The 13,393-nt window shown below is 34.1% G+C and overlaps 1 protein-coding gene across 3 annotated transcripts; it reads left to right on the plus strand.

Annotated features, from left to right (window-relative positions):
* Positions 1 to 558: 558 nt before the first annotated feature.
* LOC130748871 (aspartic proteinase A1-like) lies at positions 559 to 4,919 on the plus strand. 3 transcript variants are annotated; one of them, XM_057602114.1, is made up of 14 exons: positions 559 to 716; positions 929 to 1,288; positions 1,402 to 1,462; positions 1,903 to 1,997; positions 2,082 to 2,194; positions 2,353 to 2,521; positions 2,625 to 2,664; positions 2,823 to 2,887; positions 3,199 to 3,312; positions 3,431 to 3,495; positions 3,611 to 3,770; positions 3,864 to 3,983; positions 4,240 to 4,328; positions 4,629 to 4,919. In XM_057602114.1, the coding sequence occupies exons 2-14, from the start codon at positions 932 to 934 to the stop codon at positions 4,711 to 4,713; spliced, it is 1,533 nt and encodes a 510-aa protein (XP_057458097.1). In that variant the 5' UTR covers positions 559 to 716; positions 929 to 931; the 3' UTR covers positions 4,714 to 4,919. The 3 variants fall into 3 exon arrangements, with proteins under 3 accessions (XP_057458097.1, XP_057458098.1, XP_057458099.1); XM_057602115.1 differs by having other exon boundaries at positions 580 to 716; positions 979 to 1,288; XM_057602116.1 differs by having other exon boundaries at positions 613 to 716; positions 1,130 to 1,288.
* The last annotated feature ends 8,474 nt before the right edge of the window (positions 4,920 to 13,393 follow it).

Here is a 13,393-nt window from a genome sequence, read left to right on the forward strand (position 1 = left end):
AAAAACTTTTCTTGTATTAGTGTTATTAGACAAAAGAAAAAGATGAAAAAGAAAAAAAGAAGATGAAAGGAAGATGGACGGTGGAGATTGAAGGTTTTTTAGGAATAACAACTTAAGAATAAGAAGTAGTAGATACCTTGCATGTCGAGAGTAATGGGAACAAGAGACCATTAGTAAGTGACACTTCATTCTCTTTATGGCATGGATGCCTAAGGCGTATATTTAACTCCTCTTGATTCTAGTAACTTGAGGAATGTGTGGATTATATAATATATGTTTGCTTCTGATTTTTGGGCTTAAATTGGATAAAGGGAGTGACTCAACATACAAGCCCGTAACAGAAGGCCTAAATAAAGTAGAGAACTACACAAACGAACTTGGCTTTTGACCAAAAAAACAAAAAAAAGAACTTGGAATTGTCACTCATGGTAGGTATTATAGGCGATGCATTTTCAATTAATGTTCCTTCCATGATCATGCTGAAATCAACGTTGAACGTTAGTTAGTAGTTACTTACTTACTTGGGCCTGTGCTAACGACTGGTAGTTGATGATGGGAAGATGCAATCAACTAATTTTGCTTGTCCTCATCAGTCACTTACTTTTCTTCAGAAGGAGAGACAGAATGAGAGATCACTCTATTACCTTGTTACTCTGATAGTCTGATTTGCTCGTCACTCTTTTGGCTATCTCTTTGTTCTGTCTAACTCTTCTCAGGTGAGTGGCTCAACTTCTTCTTCCTCATTTCATTCTAATTATATCATGCAAGTGTATGTGATCGTTACCGTCCTATATATTTTAGCTGTATGATACTCAGAGACATACATACAGTGCATGCATTTTTTCTTACAAATTGAAAATTAGTGTTATTATTGTTAGTGAATTATGGCATATACTAAGTCATAGTTGTGAGATTGATTTCTGACTAGAACATGATGCATTATCAACTTCACATCACTCAAATGGGTTCGAAATATAGTTTCGTTGTGGCGCTTCTCTTGTTCATTTTCCACCCTGTGGTTCTCTCTGGACCTACTAATGGGATGATAAGAATTGGATTGAAAAAGAACAAACTAGATCAAAGCAATGTGCTCAGCCGAAGACATATTGAATCTGGGGGTTTTTATCAGGATTCTTTTGATGACACTAGTATTATTCGGTTGACTAACTATATGGATGCTCAGTATTTTGGTGAGATTGGTATTGGGAATCCTCCTCAGAAATTTACTGTGATATTTGACACTGGAAGTTCCAACCTTTGGGTTCCTTCCTCTAAGTGTTATTTTTCTGTAAGTCTCCATAGTCTCTCTCATTGTTTGTATTTGATAATTTTTTCCACAAGTGTAGTATTTGTTTCAATTGGGTGGAAAGAAGAAAAGCTGTGATTCCATGTTTTGTGCAGGTTGCTTGCTATTTGCACTCAAGATACAAGTCAAGCCAATCTAGCACTTATAATGAAAACGGTAAAACCTAATTCTTGGTTCAGAGAATTTAACTCTCTAGCTGAAATTTCCATTTCAAACATATACCTTCTACTTTTTCTCTGCTTCTCCTATGTCCTTAGTTGTTATATTGAACCCCTAAACAAAAACTGAAAGTTGTCTTCATCAGCAATGTTAGATTCATACTCTTCTATTTTTAAGTACATTGTTCATTAAAATAAGAAATGGTGAGGAGCTACTAGATACGTTTACAAGTATAATATTATTATTATCTTTTAATTGCTTTTGCCGGAAACAAATCAACACTTAATGCTTAGTAGTTAGTAGAGTTCAATCCCCTTTTTCTTTAAAATAATTTTTGACAAGCTCAATAAGTTCCTATAGATCAGATATTGATCTGTTACTTAACATTTTTTATGATGATATTTTAAAATATGTCTTCATTTCTACTTTCTATGCAGGGACATCAGCTGAAATCCATTATGGGACTGGGCAAATTTCAGGTTTCTTTAGCCAGGACCATGTCCAGCTTGGAGATATGATTGTTCAGAACCAGGTGAGTTTTTCTGTGGTAACTTTTGTATTCTTCAATTTCTTTGTATTCCATGAGTCCGTCTTTACTATACTTACCTTGCTTTAGGATTTTATTGAGGCAACCAGAGAGCCTAGCATCACATTTTTGGCAGCCAAATTTGATGGCATTCTAGGGTTAGGATTTCAAGAGATATCTGTTCAGAGTGCTGCTCCTGTCTGGTAAGTGGATGAATGATTCTTGCTGTTATGAAGTTTAACATTATCATCTTCAAGAACTCATTTACCATATCCTTTTATATTCTTGATAGTTTCATTATTGATTTTTCTGTATTTCTCTCTAAATTGATAAAATTGCTTTGTTTGTAATTGACGAATAGGTATAATATGCTCAATCAACAACTTCTAGCACAACCATTATTTTCATTCTGGTTGAACCGCGATACTGATGGGGAAGAAGGCGGTGAGATTGTATTTGGTGGAGTTGATTCAGATCATTACAAGGGTGAGCACACATATGTTCCAGTTACTCAGAAAGGTTATTGGCAGGTAATCCATAATGAAACTTCAATAATCTTTTGCAACATATAACATGTTACGCAATTCATTGTACTTAAAAAAATCCATTAACCTTTTCCCATTCCAATTGCAGTTTGAAATGGGAGATGTCCTAATTGATGGCGAAACAACTGGTATCTATGACTAGATGAACATAATATTCTTGAAAATGAAGACCTTTCAATTTCAACTATAGTTTTACATTTTGGGATTAGGAACTATTCATTGTTACTGGTCTAGCCTTAATTATTTACTAGTCATATAAGATGTATTGTATGCTATCATGTCTCAGGATTATGTGCAGCTGGTTGCTCTGCAATTGCTGATTCTGGAACCTCTTTATTAGCTGGCCCAACGGTATGAAAAGAATCCCTTTCATATGTAGAGAAACAAAAATATATAAAGCATTAGTGCATGTTTGGATACACAGTAAATTTTCATGTTGAAAGGAGTATTGATTCTAGGAGAAGCTACTCCTAGTAACTTCTATGGAAGCAAAATTGATTCTGTAAGATCTGAACGTGAACCCAAACATGTTGTTAGTCATTTGTTGGAATAAATAGTTACCTCATTGATTTTTTTTAGCTGCTTCAGTTGCTGGATATATATTAGTCATTGATATGCAATGAGATGAAATTGATTCAACTTTCTTCTTTCCTTTTCTTAAGTCTGTCATTGCTCAAATCAATAATGCAATTGGAGCTGCTGGCGTCGTGAGCCAAGAATGCAAGGCAGTGGTAGCACAATATGGAAAAACCATATTGGATAAGATGGTGAATGAGGTATTGTTGTTTGTTGTCTTGAGTGTTACACATCATGAGACTCACAGCTTCTATATTTAGGGTTTCATACAATATGTTCCACTTAGAATCAACTTCTGAATATCCTACTGTTTGATAGGCTTTGCCACAACAAATCTGCTCTCAAATTGGATTATGTAGTTTTGATGGTGCTCAAGGTGTAAGGTTTGGTTCTGATCTTATGTATCAACCTACTGTGTTTTGATGAATGTTGTTGGATGACCAACTGTTGCATAAAAAGAAAACAGTCACTAACTAGTTCTCCTTCTATAATTTGCAGTAATGACATTCAGAGTGTGGTTTATAAAAACAAAGAGAACAACATATCTGATGGTTTGAATGATGCTGGATGCACTGCTTGTGAGATGGCTGTGGTGTGGATGAAAAATCGGCTACGATTGAATGAGACAGAAGATCAAATCTTAGACTACGTCAACGCGGTAAAACTATTCTTCATATTCATGTTTCCTGGAAATAATTAATGTCCTTTTCAGGAAGCTCATGTTCTCTAGTCTCTATGATTGCATTTGCAGCTCTGTGATCGGCTTCCGAGTCCAAATGGAGAATCAATAGTTGAATGCAGCACTCTATCTAAGATGCCTAATGTTTCATTCACCATTGGAGGCAAAGTGTTTGAACTTTCTCCAGAACAGGTACATTAACTTCCAAACTCTAGCATGTGACATGTAATAGGATTTTTCTTTCCTCGGTCCCCTAGCGCCTTAACTTTGTTAGTTGTATCAAGACGCTAGAGACCACAATCCTCTTATATGGAAACTTCCCATGGTGTTATCACAGTGGGAATTTTGTGTCTGTCTCTTCTCTAGCCTGTCCTATATTAACTTCCTTGTGTTAAGCCCTGCTCGTTTAGTATAAATATTTTCTCTGAACATATTTTGCATGAATCAGTACATTCTTAAAGTGGGAAAAGGAGCTACAGCACAGTGCATTAGTGGATTCATAGCTTTAGACATTGCTCCTCCTCGTGGACCTCTATGGTAACTACTTTTTGATTCATTGTAGTTTTTCTCCTCAATTTATTTGTCATATCAGTAACAATTTGAAGAATCTTATCTCCATGAGTGCTCTAGACTAACAAAAAGGGCATCTCATTTATTGAAGGAACACAAAAAAATTGACTTTGGTTTCAATCACCGCCACCGGAAAAAGGCATTTTCTTGTAACAATTTTGAGAGGAAATTAAACACTTTTAGGCTGTACCAATCTTCCTTGAAATTCCAGAAGTATTATGTTCATATTGATTGTTCAACTCATCTGGTGCTGCTTCTGAAATACAGGATTCTGGGGGACATTTTCATGGGAAGGTATCACACAGTGTTTGATTATGGCAACATGAGAGTTGGATTTGCTGAATCAGCATAGGTCTGGGAAGAGACTACTGCAGATCAATTTCACCAGAATATTATGATATTTAGAAAAGTGGGAGCAATTAATGTATTATTGTAAATTCTTGTCTTATGATCTTATCCAATACATAGTGCCTCTACAAGACACTATAACAAAATCTAAATTTGTGAGTAAGTGTTTGTAAATACTCTAAATAAAGAATATAGTAGTTGGAAACCAGATATTAGAAGGGCCATTTTAATAGAATTAAAATAATATGAGGGTGATTAAGCTCCACAAGGAGGATCTCCCTCCACTTCATAACCTTTGGGCCTAAACATAACCAAGTTAACAATTAAGTCGACCAATGGATGGTCTATATCACGCCTCATAATTTTGTTTTCTGTCTATGGATATGATCCATTTGTCACACTAGGAGACCAATTATGAAGCTCAAGGGCAATGCTTTTTGTAGGATCCAGAAAGCTCTTGAACTATTGGAAGGGTAAAAGGAATGTGTAGTAGAGGTTGGATATCTATATATCTAAACATGTTGAACTAGTGGAAGGACAGAGAGAAGATAAAAGTAGAAATCCCTCATAGGAAAAAGGGATTAGTATGTTATAAATTGTAGGAGCACTTCTAGTTTGGAAAAGATAGAGGTGACCTGAGATACATTACGCTAACATATAGGAGTAGTACCATAAGTTGATAAGAGCAATAATCTTATTACTTTACATAGAATTCAGCACTTTTTTTTTTCATTTTATTGAAATAAGTTATTGGACATTTTGAACAAATTTCTAATAAAATCATCTTACTCTAACTTATTGAGTTCGAGCTTTAGTTATGTTTATGTTTAATATACTTGGGGAAATTTTTTCATCATTCATAATAATTTTATCGTGCTCAAACTGTATTACTAGCAAATAAAAAATATTTGTTACTGGAGTGTAATGGGTTGTAGAACTGGGTAGGAAGCACGAGCATGCCCTGACTCAAGACGAGGAGCATGCGAAGGCCCAAGTCAACCACCCGTAGACAAGATCGCAAGGCTTCAGTCGTCAAGACTTCACTCCTAGCCTTGAGGGGTTGTGGGCCGTTAGGAAATGATCTCACGGACCAAATATCAGGAGATCACCAGATTTCTAGCAAGCTGACCAAGTATGCAATGATCTGAGTCAGCCATCTTCTGAAAAAGAGATCCATTCTCCCCTCTTCAACACTAGGTCTCAGCACATTTCATCATTCCTCCCATTAATGTTATCACTTGATATTTTCCCCTTTCAATGTAATCGTTCGATACTCTCCCACCTATGTAATTGTTTTACCCTCTCCATGACTTTAATTGTAATTAGGGGAGACCTCGATTATAAACGACGCTCTTTCATACCCAATAAACTGTTCATATCCTAAGGCTTAGCTATTTATTATTTGACTTATTTAACTACTTTGTTCTCTGAGTTTTGTCATAAACAAATATCTATGAGAAAAAAAATCATATTATAGATTTTCTCACTAGAATATTATATGTACACATCAATTGTGGCCCCTCATCATAATGCAAATAAATAGGTATAGAGAAGAGTGAGGTGTTGTTACATGTGCTGGTATATACTTCAGCTGCCACCTAGGTTGCTAAGCTTCTCATTTTCTCTTTAGAAGAGTAGGAAGGCAATGGAGGCTTGGTGACCTACCTATGTGTACTCTTTTGAATCATATTTCAATTTACTTTGTGTGCGTGTGTGAAAAAGAGAGAGACATAATTGCCACTTTGAAGCAAATTAAGGTCCCTTGCCAATGAGGAAGGGACAAAAAGAGGAATTTTCTTTTTCTATTGGTTTTAATAGCCGCACTTGGCACCAGCCCACACCATAACGGAACGTTAAAGCAAACATGAAACGTCATTCTATTCTATTCTTCTACTACACATCTTAATTTGTCGGTTAACGAAATCCATCATTGGAGAGGAGAGAGTAAAAAGCAGCATACTTTCCCCACCTTTTCTGTTTCACAAATAAAGCAACCAAGTTCAAACTTGAAATCAAAACAATGTCACTATATATTTATTGAGGATCAAATATATTATATGAAAGAACCAATATATGTGAAAAACATGCGACCAATTATATGTTTGTTTGACAGAATATGCCTTGGGTATCCGAGTGTGTTACGAAATTCGGTTGATTTTCATGTTAGGGATGAAGAAATTATATAAGAAGCTAGTAGACATTACTTCTATTCACATGGACATGGCTGTAAGTAAGAGTAGAAAATATGCAGGTTGAATGCTTTCTCCAAGAAATGCATTGAAATTTAATGTTGGTGGTGCTTCAAAGAGAACCAAGGACCAAGCAGAATAGGAGTAGTGTATTGAGGAAAATTCTTCGTTTTTTCTCCAAAATATGGGAAGGCAATTTTTGGGCTTTTGAATCAAAAGTTAAGATTATTCTAAACGAAGGAATTTTATTCCGTGAGTATTATTGATAATAGAACACTGTATTTATACAGTTACAAAGTTGACTAATAATTAAATGCTAACCTAATTATATGCGTAATTAGTAATTACAGGTAAATAAATAAAGAATATTTCTCTATTCTATCACTAAATGCACAAATTTTCTGTGAGGATCGGAATTTGATATTAAAAAATGTTCTAATTCAAAGTGATTCTACATTGACAATGGGGTAAGTGAAATGCAAAAAAAAAATTGGCCGTAAAAATTCTAAATAATCTTAACAGAATTGATTTTCTACTGCAGAGGTGAATTGTCTGAACATATATTACTCACACTTTTAGGGAAGCAGATAATATTGCAGATTACCTAGAAAAAATAGGTGCAATTGAGTGAACCCTCCATAGATTTCATTAATGGGGTTGTTTATATGTATTCCCTAACTTGAGGAGAATATTATTGATATTCAATAAATTCTTCTTAAGTAAAAAAAAATTAAGATAAGTGAGATATTACATAACTTTTACTTTTTTATAATTAACCTTATTGATCCCTTAAGGCGAGCTTAAATCACTTTTATAAGAAAAAGGATGCAATTCAGTTGGATTGCAAGGATGTTGCAAGTAATAGATATAGAATAATGTTGGGTTGGTGTTTAGACTTGCCGGTGTACATAGTTTGATGTGAGTAATCACTCAGTTGAATAATGATATTGTGAGGATTACATACATGTTGAGCTGAATTTAGAATGACAATTTCTTCCATGTTTCTCAAGAGTGGAAATACCATTGATGAATGATGATGCTCTACCTCGACAAGTTTTAGGGATTTATGCATATTTTGAAGTTTTCTCATTCTTTCATCATTTTGTGATGGAGTTTAGACTTGTGGGTGTAGTTTTTTTGAATTTAACTCCTTTAAAATAAGTGAGGTAAAGTAAGTTATCATATCATTAATAATTATCACTTAATTTGAAAAGTCAATAAAAAAACTTGGTTAATAATGGGATTACTTTTTTTTTTGAAAATAATAATGGGATTACTTACTTAACTATTAAAATGGGTGTAAAAAAAAATCACTACCATTTAGTTTAGCTTTTTTTATCGGTTACATGACATCGTGTAACGGTGTCCTTACATCACATATAAAAACGTGTTGCTTATTCTCGCACGTGTTTCCGCCTACGTGTTCAGATGGACCCCACTTTTGTTCTTTTCCCAATTACTACGTGAAAACCCGTTTTCATACTCACAATGAGAAAAGAACAAATTACAAAGAAGAAAACAGGACCACGTGACTTGCGTGTGATCAAAGCATCTTAAATTTCCTCACAATATATCTATCACCATTCTACCTTCCAACTCACGTAATTTGAAGTTGATTAATTATATTTAGTAGTAGTATCTCTTAAAAAATTAAAGTGAAACTTTTATCTTTAATCTCATTTATATCCCGTTGTTTTCTTTCTTTTTCTACCTCTAAGGTCAATTAAGTATCATTGAGGTTCCTTTTATTTTTATTTTTAGAGCAAAATGAATTTATTCACAGGAAAGTAAAATTCAGGAACATTCCTCTCATGTAGAATAATAAAAAGGATATCAAAAAACCTTGTCCAACGTCATAAAACTCAAGTTTTAGTCTAAGAATAAACAAGTTCTCAGTATGTGTGTTTGAATACAATACTAGTTAAAAACAACGTGAATAGAATTTTATCTTAATTTATAAATAGAATTTCATTCATTTTATCCATTTGTGTTTGTCATTGAGTTTCCAAACATAGCCTAATAATTAAGTTCAATTTTAGGATTCAAGTATTGAATTACATGTCATTGAATTTTTGAAAAAGATTTTTTTAAGTAAATTTTTTTAATGAATATAAGTACAATCATAAAAAAATGTTTCTTCCTACTGTAAAAAAAATAATCATAAAAAAAATGTAAAGTATTAAATCTTAGCAACTCACAATCTACAAAGGATATTGAACAACAACCACGCAAGTTAGAATGCCAAAAAAAACTGACTCTGAAAATCTCATAGAATCATCAAGACCAAGACAAGCTCCCCGCGAAAAACTCAATTCCAAAAAAAATCTTGGAAGCAAAATATTAGATCCAGCAGCGTGCAAACAACCACTCAGTGAAAGTCTCCATTTGAGTACGAAATGCAGCGGCAAGTTCAACAAAAATGAAATCCTATCAAGACACAACAAAATCAACTAAGAACAAATACCCTTCCCAGTAGTGATAATTCACAACAACTTCACAATGACAAAAAGCTAACAAACAACGATCCAGCTTTCACCGCCAAACAAAACCAGATCAAACGCAAAACAGACCTAAACTGAAAAATCATTGAGACGCCACAACGATCAGCTTCCTCCACCAAAGCAAAAGGAAAACCACCAAGCCCAAACTGGAAATCAATAAGGCCAAAAATCACTATAGTTAGCCTCGAAAGACCTAGCTTCCACGCCAAGTGAAACAGAACAAAAGAAAAAACCCCTAACCACACGATAAGAAAAATAAGGCAGCACCACTAACCGCAAGAAACCCCTCCATTCAGAGCAACTTAGCAGCACCCCCTTGTTTCACGACAACATCCAATGGAACCCCCACATTGTTGTTGTTGACGCGGTGTAACATCTCGATCTGACGACTTGTCTCATAGTAACAACACGAGTCTTTCTAACACACTTTTTCCTCACTCACATGCTTCTTGAGAAAACTTCCCAAATGGTCAACATCTCAATATTGCTCCAAGGCAAACACACTTAGATTGCAGTTTTTGTTTTCAGTTTTTAAAACAGTTTTCAGAAACAATTTTTAAAAACAGTTTTCAAAAGAAGAAAACAGTTTGAAAAACATGTTTTCTCACATTTAGAAAACTGATATCTTAAAACTAAAAACAGAAACTGAAAACATCTTTTAGCTGTTTTCGTTTTTTTGTTTTAAAAACTGAAAATGAGAACTGTTTTCAAAAACAGTTTTTGAAAACAGGTAGTACCAAACAAGTTTTCAATTTTTAAAAACTGAAAACTATTTTGAAAACTGCAAACAAACAGGCCCTTAACCTTAGAGTTTTTATGAGTTGGGTCTCAAAAAGATGCATATACCGACGGAATTGTATCCGTAGGTATAGCGACTCAAAGTCCACGAAATGAATTGTCCGTCGGTAAAGGTTTTCTGGGTTATACCCACGGTTTTCTGTCATTGGTATATGACAAATTTCTTGTATTGCATCTTGTTGTTATGAGTAGTACCTATCAAATTGTTTATGTTCTCCTCAATTGTATAGTCCCATACATATACAGTCTCGGAATACTTCTCGAATAGTCAACATCTCAATATTGCTCTTATTTAGGTGTGAGATTGGTTCATTTATGTGTCTCTTCTCCTATAAGTCTATCAGGAGCCGCTCGTTATTCGTACCTCATTGTACCGATGATCGTGTTTTTTTAGATATATTAATGAAATGGTTAACATTTTTTAATTATCTCCACGCGTGTTTTTGGTAATAATGTAAAAGGGATTAATAACTATGCACAAATAACATATGAATAAAATTGAAGTGCACAAATGGCTTTCTTGTAATGTTTTTATAAAATGTTTGTGGAAAATAGTCAATTTAAAGAAGTTACACCATTCCAACTAACTGATGTAATTGGACAGTTATTAGGTAAATGGTTATTGTAGAGAATCTAATTTAATTTTGCTACACATAACTGCTGCATCCCCACTCCTAAATCCTAACACCAATTGCAACCTCCTACTCCCACCTGCTTATTTTCTCTGATTTGTAGCTTCAACCTTTAAGCGCTTTTTAGGTGCTTCTACCCTTTAGCTTCTGTTTCACACTACCAACCCAAGGAACCAAAACCCATTTTATAAAAATACATGCTTAATTAAGTGTGTTGATTACAAATTAATTTATTGGGTGTGTGTGTTCATCATATTAATTAAGTATTTCTCTTGTTTCGTTATGCAAATGAGTTGGAGCTAACCTTTATTTCACGCCTAAGTTTTGGCACTTGTGTTCTCCAAACCATGAAAGCTAACTCACGTAATGATAGCAGGTTTCGTGAAATTGAAGAGTGTTAATGAATGTCAAAAGAACACCCACCTCAGAATGATTTTGGATGGTTTTTGAAATGACCCTTTTTGACCATGATTGATTAGTAAAGTAAGATCAGATATAACAATCGTCTAATCATCTAGTGCGTCATTTATGATGGTTCAAGCTTCAACCAGAAATAAATTTCTTAAGGTGTTTAGGGAAAATATAAAAACTAAAAATGAAAAGGTGTGGCTACTTTTTTCTATCAAACAACCAATATTCCAACCGCTTTGGTTATAGAGACTTTAATAGTTTGTCATAAATTAATTATCTTAAAAGCTTAACATGTTAGACAAAGGTCACAATAATAATTTTATAATACTATTTCTAACACGCACTATTTCATGTAAGAGTCCGTTTAGAATTGAAGCGTGGACAATGCACAACCTCAACCATATTGAAATTCAATTTTTTAATAGAAGAATTAAAGGCGACAAGGATCAAACTGTTGACCATTTAGACGTCATATATAGAGGCTCTGATCTCATATCAAACAACCAAGTATCCTAAAAGTTAAAGTGGTTAGATAAAGATACATAATGATTTTATATCATATTTTTAACAGCAATAACTGATATTATTCATGGAGTAATTTCATTTGAGTTGAGTTCGAAAATCTATATTTTGGTGAGAATCACTCTTTTAAAAGTGAACTCTTCTCATATACAAGACTCAAGTGATCAAGTATGTACCACTTAATCCAAACACTCATTTCATTATGTTGTGGCCAGCCTGAATAACTACACATCTCAATACGATTATGGTCGGCAAAAACGACTGCACAACTATCGTCAGTCAAGTTGGATGGTCAAGGCGACCAAGTATATATAGCTACAATAAGATTAGAGTATGATTTCCATTCTTCTAACCAATTGGTTAACTACAAAGCTAGGTTGTTAGAACTAGCATCAATCTAACTTAATTAGGACTAAAACCACAATGTCACCTAGATTCGGCTAATAGTTAATTGCTCTTGCAGTTAGTTAGACGATTGACCACTATATATAGGTTTGATCGCACTGTGAGCTATTCAAACAACTCATTTGTTCTCTTATTTCTCTTCTAGATTTTGTAATTATCTCTCTCATCTTGAGTTGATTAGAGTTTCAGAATACCTTTTGCAGGTTCCTCTCATCGTGGGCATTCACTACACCACCCTGCGTTCTCTACTGTGTTCCACCGTGTTATCGGACGTGCACCATGCACCTAGCTTTATGAGAGTTGGTCATGCTCAGTTTTTGAAAAAGATCACATTGCTAATTGATTTTACTATTTGAGTCGCTATTATCATGATTACTTTACTTGAGAGATAGTAACCACCCAATAACCCATTATAAGGGGTTGTTTTCGAATTAACCAATCCACATCGCTATCAAGCTTCTAGAAGGAGGCATGGAGTGAACTGACATTTAGTACTTTTGAGTTAAATTTTCTGTGTATGGTACTTGCAACAAAGCTTGATAAAGTTTTCAATAGCTTATAGGATTGATGTACGTTGCACTTTTCCATGATCACATTATCATGACAAATAAATGAAATGGAAATGGTGTTGATCTCACAAATACAAAGCATGATAAAGTTTTCAATAGCTTATATTGAATTGGCCAATCCAAATTCTCCCAGTACTCTCAACTTTCAATGAGTCTCAGATATATTTCAGCCTATAACTTTCTAAAGCTGCAAAATTAAATACCTACTCCTCACACAAAAGTATCATCCCAATGGAGGCTGCACTTTTGAAAAATCTCCATACCAATCACAATTTCACAACACAATTCAGGAAATTATTTATGAAGCTTCTTAAGTAAAAAGTTTGCAATTAAGGTCAAATAATCACTTTGTTGCTACCTGATTTATTATTTTTTGTACTTTTTGATAAATAGAATGGATCATGCTATTCTGTTAATGGGAAAGAACCATATATATAACTAGTCCATTGAAACAAAAAGACCATTGTTTGTTTTGAGGGAAAATAGCAATATAACTTATCATTAGGCAAGCAAATTAAAAGCATAAATCACATGGAACAGGGCAAATAGATGAATCTTTCTCTTTCTGGTTTTGACTTCTACAAAACCCCCTGTACTAGCTAGTTGACTTGTAACTCCACCCCATCCCCAAAGAATTGTAATTTGTGGAGCTTATAT

The sequence above is a fragment of the Lotus japonicus genome, chromosome 3 (assembly GCF_012489685.1).
Source record: "Lotus japonicus ecotype B-129 chromosome 3, LjGifu_v1.2".
NCBI classification, from domain to species: Eukaryota; Viridiplantae; Streptophyta; class Magnoliopsida; order Fabales; family Fabaceae; genus Lotus; species Lotus japonicus.